This window comes from Athene cunicularia (genome assembly GCF_003259725.1).
Source record: "Athene cunicularia isolate RWA chromosome 13 unlocalized genomic scaffold, athCun1 chr13_part1, whole genome shotgun sequence".
Lineage (NCBI taxonomy): Eukaryota > Metazoa > Chordata > Aves > Strigiformes > Strigidae > Athene > Athene cunicularia.
The window spans coordinates 10063169-10074058 of record NW_020799117.1 but is presented as its reverse complement, the minus strand read 5'-3'; the positions used below and the strand labels follow the sequence as shown (position 1 = coordinate 10074058).

The 10890-nt window shown below is 49.0% G+C and overlaps 2 protein-coding genes across 2 annotated transcripts in view; both read right to left on the bottom strand.

The window, feature by feature from the left end:
* B4GALT7 (beta-1,4-galactosyltransferase 7) overlaps window positions 1-10890 on the bottom strand; it is a 13693-nt gene that overhangs the window by 2530 nt on the left and 273 nt on the right. The window lies entirely within an intron of this gene.
* LMAN2 (lectin, mannose binding 2) overlaps window positions 7415-10890 on the bottom strand; it is a 23770-nt gene continuing 20294 nt past the window's right edge. Inside the window, exons 3-10 of the mRNA XM_026858332.1 lie at window positions 10814-10885; window positions 10615-10733; window positions 10394-10511; window positions 10083-10162; window positions 8835-8996; window positions 8510-8624; window positions 8072-8191; window positions 7415-7926 (exon numbers count right to left, since the gene is read on the bottom strand). Coding sequence (XP_026714133.1) covers window positions 7766-7926; window positions 8072-8191; window positions 8510-8624; window positions 8835-8996; window positions 10083-10162; window positions 10394-10511; window positions 10615-10733; window positions 10814-10829 — 891 coding nt within the window. The 5' untranslated portion in view covers window positions 10830-10885 and the 3' untranslated portion in view covers window positions 7415-7765. The remainder of the gene's footprint in view (window positions 7927-8071; window positions 8192-8509; window positions 8625-8834; window positions 8997-10082; window positions 10163-10393; window positions 10512-10614; window positions 10734-10813; window positions 10886-10890) is intronic.

Here is a 10890-nt window from a genome sequence, read left to right as displayed (position 1 = left end):
GGCAGCGCACACCGGAGCCACCCGGGGCGGCGGCCTGCCCGTAACCGCGGGGACGGGGGAACTGCGTACGTGGCGGGAAGGTCGGGAAGCTGGACCGAGACACCGAGGAAAACGGGATGTCGGCGTCACGGGACGAGGCGCGTGAACACCGCGCTCAGACCACTCCTAGAAGGTAGAGGGGCGCGTAAACACGCAGCTTTAACCAGTCAGCAGCCGCAGCTTAGCGCGTGTGCTTTGTGCTAAAGTTTAACTTGCTGCGTATCCCTCAATAAAGTGGCATCAACCCGATCTCATCGGTCGTGTGTACGTGGTGTCCGTGACTTCCGTGCAGGCGGTGCCCGGACAGGGACCCTCCCGTCGGTGCTTCCCGGAGCAGGAGAGACGGCTCCGAGCGGCGGAAGCCAGCCGTAGCAGGCGCTGCCCCGGCGCCTGGCGGACGCTAACGCAGTCATCGGAACCTCGCCCTGATCAGGTGAGCGGCTGGGGAGGAGATGGGGTCCACGCTAAGCAAAGAAGAAGCGGCAGTGGTTAAGCTCCTCCAACATATTCTCTCTAAGAGAGGGTTATCATACCATGAGGGAAACCTGAGAAAGTTGCTGTCACGGGCTCGGTAGCGCGGATTAATGCCCTCAGTGAGCGCAGCTTTTGAGTTGGTGACTTGGGACAAGATCGGTGTGGCACTGTGGGAGGACATTAGCTCAGGTTCCATGGAAAGTGTAAAATTCTCCACATTGTGGAGGTTGATTCAAGAAACTTTAAAAGACATGAAAATGGAACAGCAAGCCACCGCCTCCACTTTTGCTGCCTTCTCGGCGGAGGCAGAAAGTTCTAAAGAATCTGCCACATCGATGATGTTTGCAGGGCCCATATTCCCAAAAGCAGTCCCGGGAAAAGGCAAGGGGGCCGTCCCACAAGCAGCGTCAGTGCTGTTGCCCTCATCTAGAAGGGAGAACCGGGAGCAGGCACACGTAGCAGATCCACCATCCACACCCCCAAAGATTTCATCACCACCTGAGTCCCTGATACCAAGCCCGAGGGACCGATCCCCAGAACGAATCCATCCACCTCTACCCCTGTCCTCACCGCTGTCACCCCAGTCGTTGCATGAACACCATCATGGCTTTGGAGACTCACAGCTACAAGATTTAATAAGAAAGTTAGAGCAGCTTGAAACGCGAATGCAAGAATCTGCCCAGCCTGTTCCCACGGCGCCACCACCTCCTACTTTTCCCAATAACCCCTTTTTACAAAGCAATATGGAGTTGGGGGATCAAGAGGAAGCATTGGCTGCTGGACCGCCGCCGCCTTCGACACAAATGTTGAGGGGAACACTGGGAGACATGGGTGTTAATAGCAATCCAGCACATCCTTGGTGGGGAGTTATTGGAGATGCAGTAGAAGAGAGGCAGTTTAATCAGCTTGGGCCAACGGCATTCCCGATGGTGGCAACTCCACAGGGTAATGCGTGGGAGGCCTTAGACTGGAAAATGATAAAAGAAGCAAAATTAGCAGTCACCCAATATGGCTTGAAATCGCCATACACTACTTCTGTGATTCAGTATATTTTTACAGCGAACCTGTTAACGCCATATGATGTGCGTATGATTATACAGACATTGTTAACAACATCTCAACAATTACAGTTTTTCCATCACTGGCAAGAAGCCTGTGAAGCTGCGGCTGCCACACCCCGTCACCAAGGGGATCCCTTATATGGGGTACAGTCCCAGATGTTGCTAGGGTCGGGTCCATTTGCTAACCTGATCGGCAAGCAGGTGTTCAGCTGGAGGTATTGTGCTTAGCCCAAGAGCTGGCATTAAAAATTATTTTGGCCATGCACAATGAGAAAGTGACGCTGATGTTCAAAAGAATAAAGCAAGGTGCCACGGAACCTTTTCCAAAGTTTATTTGTAGGTTACGTGCTGCTATTAACAGTAATCCGGATTTGAACAAAGAAATGAAAGTCAAATTTCTTGATGTGTTGGCTTATGAAAATGCTAATGAAAAGACTAAGAAAGTTTTGAGTCTCCTGCCACGAGGATTCACAGATCGTCAGCTGTTGGGAGCAGCAGAGCGAATGCTGGACCAGGAAAAGGCTGCCTTTATGGCTGCTGCGGTAGGAGCAGCAGTGAAACTGGTTTTACAGGGAAAAAAGCAGTAAGGAAAAGAAAAGTAAGAAGTGTTTTAATTGTGGGAAATTAGGACACTTTAAAGCGCAGTGTCATAGTCCCCTGCACAATGGAGTGGCGGGTGTGCCACGGCAAAGAAAATGGTGCAAGCAGTGCCAGAAAGATAATCATAGCACCAACGAATGTCGAAAAAAGAGAAATGGGACACGGAGCACGACCTGCCCTTGCACTACGACACAAGTTCAAGGTGCTCGGACCGCTAGTCCACTGCCGCCTCCGGAAGTGTAGGAGTGGACTTGGCAACAGCTGTAGCTGTATCCCTTACAGATACCGTGGTACAACTAGTTGAATCAGATCTTACAGGACCCCTGGGACACAGTTTAAGTGCCTTATTAATCGGACGTTCTTTAGTATCTAGGAAAGGTATTTTTGTCGTCCCAGGACTTATTGATGCTGACTTTGAGAGAAAAATCAAGATTATGGTCTTGATAATCACTCCATGATACTCACTCCTCCTTTAACCATAATGGAAGGATACAAAATTGCTCAGTTAATCCCATTTGAATCAAAACTACTCAATGCAGAACAGAGGAAGAGGAGAAAAAATGGTTTTGGGTCCACCGGACAACCAGATGTTCTGTTAGCCATGGGCATTTGTCAAGGGAAGCCAGAGGAGCAGATGGAGATGAGACACCCCAATGGACAGACAAGTAAATTACAAATTATCATAGACACTGGAGAAGATGTAACAATTGTACCCTTTTATAAGTGGCCTAGGCAGTGGCCTTTAATGCCAGCAAGTACAGGAATTGTGGGGGTTGGAGGAACTCAGGTCACATCCATCAGTAGGGATGTAATCGCATTTTATGTTTTCTGATGGCAAGGAAGTAACCACGTGTCCCTATGTAATGCATCTGCCTGTGGCACTGGTGGGAAGAGATCTGCTCAGTCAGGTGGGAGCTTGATTGGTTACTTCGCCTTTTTAGGGGTGGCCACAGTACAGTAGCCAATCCTAAAATTAAGCTGGAGGACTGATGATCCAGTAAGGATTGACCAGTGGCTGCTGAAACAGGATCAGCTGCAGATTATTAATGATTTGATACAGGAACAACTAGATGCTGGACACATTGTACCTTCGACTAGCCCATGGAATACCCCAATCTTTACAATTCATACAAAATCTGGGAAATGGCATCTATTACATGATTTATGAGCAATTAATACTGTTATATGTGATATGGGTGCTCTGCAACCCGGCTTGCCTTCCCCAATTATGTTGCCAGAAAATTAGGATCTGGTAATAATTGATTTAAAAGACTGTTTCTTTGCAATCCCCTTACATCCAGAAGATGCTGAAAGGTTTGCCTTTACAGTGCCATCGGTAAATAAGGCTGAATCAGCAAAAAGGTATCATTGGGTGGTGTTACCTCAAGGAATGAAAAATTCACCCATGATGTGCCAGTCATTTGTTGCATGGGCTTTAGAACCCATCTGGAAACAGTATCCTCATTTACTTATTTATCATTATATGGATGATATTTTGATAGCAGGAAAAAAGCTGGACTCTAAGACAATTTTGGGACAGCTACAATACAGTCTTGGGAAAAGAGGGTTGAGGATAGCGCCAGAAAAAATTCAGAAAGAGAAACCATGGCTGTATCTGGGCTGGGTCATTACAAATGGAATGGTTCGTCCCCAAAAGGTAAAAGTTAACACAACAATAGAAACCCTGTCTGATGTACAGAAATTAATAGGGGACATCCAGTGGGTTTGTAATATCTGTGGAATTACGAACGATGATCTGAAACCGTTGATGCCACTCCTGGGAACATCTGTGCAAGCTCAGGAGCGCCGTCAATTGGATGAGGCTCAATGACAAGCATTGCAGGTCATAACCCATAAAATAATAACAGCTTATACTCACAGGGGACTGGAAGATAAAGCTCTTCCCTAATGTTAATTAACTGGAGGTGAGCGTGAACACCCATTAGGGCTTATTATCTAGCTAAGTGAGAGAAAACCAAATTTACGAGTTTTGGAATGTTTATTTCTCCCCTTCCAGCCCAGGAAAACAATTGTTACACATCATGAATTGTTCTTGCAGCTTATCATTAAAGGAAGACAGCGAGTTGTAGACATCTCAGGTCTTGAACCAATAGTTATTTATGTTCCTGTCTCTCGGTTATATTTGGACTGGTTACTAACCGCTTCGACAGAATTTCAAATAGCAATTGCTGATTTTTTAGGAACTATCACCAATAGTTATCCTTTGGACAAGCTATTGTCGTTGCTATCCCACCAGTGGTTTGAAAATGTACCCATGCAATCAGAAGTTCCAGTGAAAGGGATCACTGTTTTCACTGATGCCAGACGAAAATCTTGGAGGGCTGCAGTCACCTGGAAGGAAGGGGAGGCCTGGGAACACAAAATACTCCCAGGGGTGTCTGGAGACTCCTTACAGACTTTAGAACTCTGAGCTGTCATTTCGGCATTTCAACACTGGTATCAAGAACCTGTCAATGTAGTATCAGACTCATTATATGTTGTGGGTACCGTACAGCATCTAGAACACAGCATGGTAAAACCTGTAAAGAATCCTATGTTACACTCTGTTGTTACAGTTACTAACCCTTTTAAACCAGCATCAGGATGTGTTGCGGGAGGATATCGAACCTGCACAACTCTATAACATGCAAAGCTGTTTATTTTTCTAATAGTACATACTTATGCTCTCGCCAAAGCTCTTGCTCCATAATTAGCAAATCAGCAATTAGACAGTTACCAACTTCTTCTCCTATCGGCATAAGACCACTCTAACACACGCTGTGCAGAACAATCAACTTCTCAATTCACGCGCTGTTCAGGCAGCGGTAACTTCTCACATTTCAGAAGTTTTTCCACAGGTCAGTGTTGCAGTTGTCCGTTGTTTTTCCCTGCCACCTTGGCACAACCCAGCAGTTTCTTATCTTTCTCCCAAGGCCTGTTTCTCATCAAAGCCTAGCTGCTTTTCAGAGGCTGTGTAGGGCTGACAGGCTGATGTCTCCCACAAGGATGAGTATTTTATTATGCATATTCGCAGTCATCAGCAATGTGGATTGGGAAACGCTCGGGGTGATCAGCTTGTTGCTCCAGCCTGGAAGGTCCTGTCGTTAAAACCTTTGAACAAGCCAGGTTGTCACATGAATTTTTTCATCAGTCAGCAGAAGTGCTGGCTAAGCAATTTCACATTCCTGTAGCTGATGCTAAAGGACTCCGGCCTCTACAACTCTGGCAGATGGATGTAACCCATATCCCAGAATTTGGCAAGCTCAAATATGTGTGTGTTTCAATTGATACCTTTTCTCTAGCGCTCTGGGCAATGGCACAGACTGGAACAGCACAACATGTAATTAAACACATGCATGCTGCAATTATGGCACTGGGAGTGCCTGTGCAAATTAAAACTGATAATGGTCCAGCCTATACCTCTCAAAAATTCACTCATTTTTGCCAACTCTGGGGTATACGTCACATCACAGGTATACCACGCTCCCCCACAGGACAAGCCATCGTGGAGAGAGTGCACCAAACCTTGAAACCCCTTTTGCAAAAATAAAAAGGGGAAGAGGTCTTGTCTGCTGCAGAGCGACTTGCAAAAGCAGTGTATGTGTTAAATTATTTACGGCTCACAGATGATCAGGAAGAACCACCAGTAGTAATACACAGTTTGGGTTTGAAATCCGGTATAAATAGGCGTGGAACTAGTGGTTTTGTTCAATACAAAGATGTCGCTACAGGAGAATGGAAAGGACCATCGCAATGCTACTGCATGGTGTAATTATACCGTACTTAATGCTTCATGATCCTCTGTTGTTCCTCTTGCACTACCTCCTGGTGTGTTTTTAATCTGCGGAGATCGTGCCTAGGGTGGCATTCCATCTAAATTGGATGGAGTCCCGTGTAGCCTCAGACATCTTACATTACTAACACCAAACATGTCAATGATTTTGAATGTGACCTGAAGTCATAAGCAAGTCCAAAGGGCTGTTCATCAATTTAGCAGTTCTTGTCAAGAAAACATTGAATTTTGGAATCCAGGTGAAATCATAGCGGCCTCCGTGTTGGCACCAAGAGTTGGCGTTGCAAATGCTTTAACTACTTTAAATAAATTAGGGTGTTGGTTTACCAAATGAACTAATGCTACTTCCTTAGCTCTAAGTTGTCTTTTAACTGATGTTGATAGTGTTAGACATACTACGTTACAAAATAGAGCTGCAATTGATTTTTTGCTTCTAGCGCAAGGACATGGTTGTGATGAATTTGTAGGAATGTGTTGTATGAATTTATCCGATAGTTCAGAATCTGTTTATAAAAGCATTCAACAGTTGAAAGAAAAGTTTAATGGAAGATGATGGCTTGGACTGGCTGACAAGGATGTTTAAAGGTTGGGGATTATCTGGTTGATTGATAACATTAGTCAAAACTGTAGGAGTGGTCTTTCTGATTGTAGTGACTGCGCTCTTAATGTTGCCATGTCTTATCAATCTTCTGCAAAGGGCCCTGCAGAGGACTGTCAGTGCAATATTTCTGGCACAAGTACAAAAGAGGGTCTGGATTGCTCAAAAACAAAAAGGGGGATTTGTGGAATGGTTAGAAGACAATGGACATGAGTGATCCAGACCGAGTGGCCTGTTTGTAACTGTAGGCCGCAGGTGTAGTGAAGGACGTATGCAAGGCCAAGATAGATTGAGAAACTGAGTAGATGGCAGAATGGTAAGTTAGACTGAAACACTAAGAAAAACAGGATGTCAGTGTCACAGGACACGGCACGTAAACACTGCACTGAGACCAGTCGTAGAAGAAACACAGTTTTAACCTATCAGCAGCTACAGCTTAGCACATGTGCTTTGTGCTATAGTATAACTTGCTGCGTATCCCTTAATAAAGTGGCATCAACCTGATCACATTGGTCGTGTACTTTGTGTCCGTGACCTCCGCGTCAGGGAACCGCACCAGAAACCTCTGGGACACCCCCTCTTCCTCGGCACCCCCTTCCAGGACCCTCCAGGGAACACAATGCCCGCCCCCTCCAAATTCCTCTGGGATCCTCTAGGGACAACCTGCCACCAAACCGGGATCCCCAGCCCATCCCAAACACCCAAGGATACCCCACAATTCCCACCTCCATCCCCACCAACTGCTCCACACTCCAGTCCCAGCCCCCCCCGAGGCCTCCTACCCCACCGCGCAAGCAGAATCTCACCCCCCGCCCCCCTTTTCCCACCACAGACAGAGCCAGAGCTGTGGGTGGTGTCAGTCCTTTAATGCCCCACTCACAGCCCCCTCACATTCACACCCGCCACCGCTCACTCCCCTGCCACAGGCAGCATGGCAGGTCCTGTCTGGCGGGGGGAGCACTGGAAAAAACAGGGGAGCAACCTCCAGGCTCCCCCACCGCCGGCCTGGGGGCCGCAGTGGGCATCACCCCCCTCGGTCCAACCTGCCAGACACCGAGGGCCAGGCAGGGGTTACAGCCAAACAGACAGATAAGAAAATACTTCTGGTATTTCTCAGAAACAGCTTTTAGAAACCACAGTTTTTACAGCTCCCCGTAGAAAAGATGGGTTTTGGGCACAGGCCAGGGCCCAGGTCTTTGCCTAGTAGAAACGTTTGTTCCGCTCCTGGCGTTTCTGGAAGACCACAGCTCCCACCACAGCACAGACAATGATGCCCAGCAGTGCACAGAGCAGCAGCAAGAACACCTTCCAGCCTGTCAGAGGCCCGCTTCGGAAATTCCCCGTTGGGTCATCCACGTTGTCTGGAAGAGTAAGAACAGCTACGGAGACCAACCCAATCCCAGCTCCTGCAAGGTCTCACATGGTATCACAGCTCTGACGTTTTTTAAGAGTCCATCCCCAGCATCCCAATCCCCCACTGAAGGTTTCCAAAGGTTAGAGACTCACCTTTGGGTGATTTAAGGAGGCTGACGCTAGGCTCAATCTTGGTCCAGTCAACAGTCTCATCTTCTAAAGGGTGCTCCACCATGAGCTGGAATAGCTTCATCGAGATAATGTCATGATTGTCTAGGAAATAACCATCAGCACCAAACGCTGTCAGAGCTCTGAGAGATGTCTGTGCACTCAGAGCACCCCTGGGACCGTGGTCTGCCAGGTGCAGGTCTCCCTCCCTCTCAAGATGCCCTCACACCCCAGGTATCAAACCCCAATTGGAGATGTTCCTTAGCTCTTACGGCGCCTCCTTTCTCAGGCCACAGGTCCCTACCCAACAGCGTTTCAAGATTTTAACAATTCAGAGAAAAGCTATTGAAGCTATCCAATGCATCCACACCATTATATTCCAGGCTCCAAACAGGTATTCCTGCAAGCAAAGCCCCCTCTCACCAGACAAATCTCCAGTGCCAGCAGAAGCACCAAAAAAGTAGCCGGTTGGCAACTGCACCCCTGCAATGTCAATGCAGTTCTTCCATTCGTTCTTGTCTTCCACATCAGTCATCACCTGCAAGACCAGGGGAGCGTCACACCAGGAATCCATGCTGCTATACTGCCCGCCTGCAGCTCTTTTGGAGCCAGAGGTGCAGGAGAGGCAGGCAGTGAAGCCTGGAAAACCATCTGCAGGTCACCCGCTGACACAGCAACACCCACCCCGCAGCACTGCCCTACGTCACGTGCATGAGGCACCCCGCAGAAGGCGTCCACCACATCTCACCGTCAGGCGACCTCGGGAGTACCGAATTGCCAGGAAAGTGTCGTGGTTCTGGTTCCGAAGGTCAGCAGGGCACCCCGCCAGCTCCGTCCGGCGCCCGTCCTTACTGTGGTCGTACGTCAGGGAGCCGTTGTTCACCATGGCAGAGATATAGGGGAATACGCGCTGCAGAGAGGAGAGCGTGGCTGCTTTCAGTTTGCAGGTGCCTTTGAGCTGCAGACCAAGAACCACCTTCCCCTGCCTGGTCAGAAACCTCAGTGAGAGCAGGATCTCAGCTAGGCACAGCAACAGAGCCACAGCTCTGCTGCACAGTCAGAATGGGCAGAACAATGAAATCAAGGGTAATTTTCCACCTAAAGCTGCTTTTAGACTGAGTGAGAGCTTGTTGTGGCTAAAGCCAAGTAGCCATTTCTGATCTTTTGTATCCAGACTTGTCCTGAGCCCACACTGTACCACATAGCCAGGGCAACAAGACCACCCCAAACTTGCAGAGTAAGCACCAGATTGGGCAAGAAGTGTAAGAACACAGCCCAAGGCCCAGAACAAGCAGAAATCTCACGTAAGCAGCAAAACCACACTCAGGGCTTTTAGTCAGTAGATTATATACAGCAGGAGAGGCCAGCTGGAGCCAAGAATTCACCTCTCAGTGAGCATCAAAACAGGGAGATGGGTCATTTCCAGGTGCTTTAGGACTTAAGTATTAGATTTTGATGCAATAAATCTCACTAGCACATTTTCTGACTGTGCCATAATGAGATTCACAAACACGGAGCAGGACAGAAGAAAAGGACCACCAGCCCCCATGGGACTGATCTGTATTTGGCCATGGAGAATTCTGGAGCAAAATGCCAGCCCAGGAGTTTCTCTTTTAGAGACTCCCAGGCTGCAAACAGAGAATAAGGCCAGAAACAACAAGGAATGAGTAAACAAAGCACAGAGATGTTCAAGACATGACATTTGGGATGAACATACTCTTAGGCTGATTCCTCTAACTTTACTTAATAGGTAGTGCATAGTTTACACCAGCCCTGTGCCACCCTCTCATGCAGAAGAGAAAAGGCCTGGGAAACATCTGTGTAGTCACTGACAGCAGAAGATGGAGCAGGGTCCTTCTTATCTCTTTACCAGCTCCCATGACAGGAAGAGCAGCCCACTCTCACACGAGGAAACTTTTCCTCGGTCCAGGCATGAAGCACAAAGCTGTGAGGAAACAGCCACCTCAGCACTGAGTGAGCTCCCTGAACTACTCACCTCCGTGGCCTCATCGTTGGGATATGTATCAAGGAAAATAGCCAGTCCATGAAAGTTGTCCTTGCTGCCGAAGACAGGACCTGGAACAGTGCAGAATATTGGAAACAGAAGGCTCTCCAAACAGAGTATGTGATCTGAGACTTCTACCGAAAAGAGCTGTAAGAGCTGTTTACTGCCAGGCAGATGACTGAGGGCACCTGTTCCCAGGGCAGAAGGTGCAGGACATGCCATCCCCATCTAGTGAAACCCTCAAACACCGTCCCTGGCAAGAAACTTTCCAGGACAGGGTCAGCCCTAGCTGTGCACCGTACCCGGCACCAGCCGCTCCTGCGTGTACCACAGCGCCAGGCCATCTCCGTGTAGGTTCTTCTTGCCGGCTCCGTGGATCTTGAAGTGGATGTGGAGCTCCCAGTCTTTGAGGAAGCAGGGCTGTGCAGAGAGACCGCCCAAGAGCATCAGGGCAAGTGCTGGGGCCGTCCTAGGACCCCGCCGGGGCCCCGCACCCCCTACCAGACTCCCCCCGGGCTCTCACCACGCGGTTCCAGATGGAGCCCTCCCGGCTGCGCTCATCGGGCGTCAGGCGGACGTACTGGCTGGTGACCATGGTGCTGCCCTGGAAGTCCCACAGCGGCATCGCGGCGGAGCCTGCGCCTGCAAGGGGCAGAAAGAAAGCGCGGCTCAGCCCGGGCCGCCGCGGGGCGTCCGTCCCGCCCGCCCAACCCCGCGCTCACCCTGATACGGCTTCATCAGTGAGTGCTCCCGCTTCAGGTGCTCGCTGTTGCCGTCCGTGAGCTCGGCGGGCGCTGAG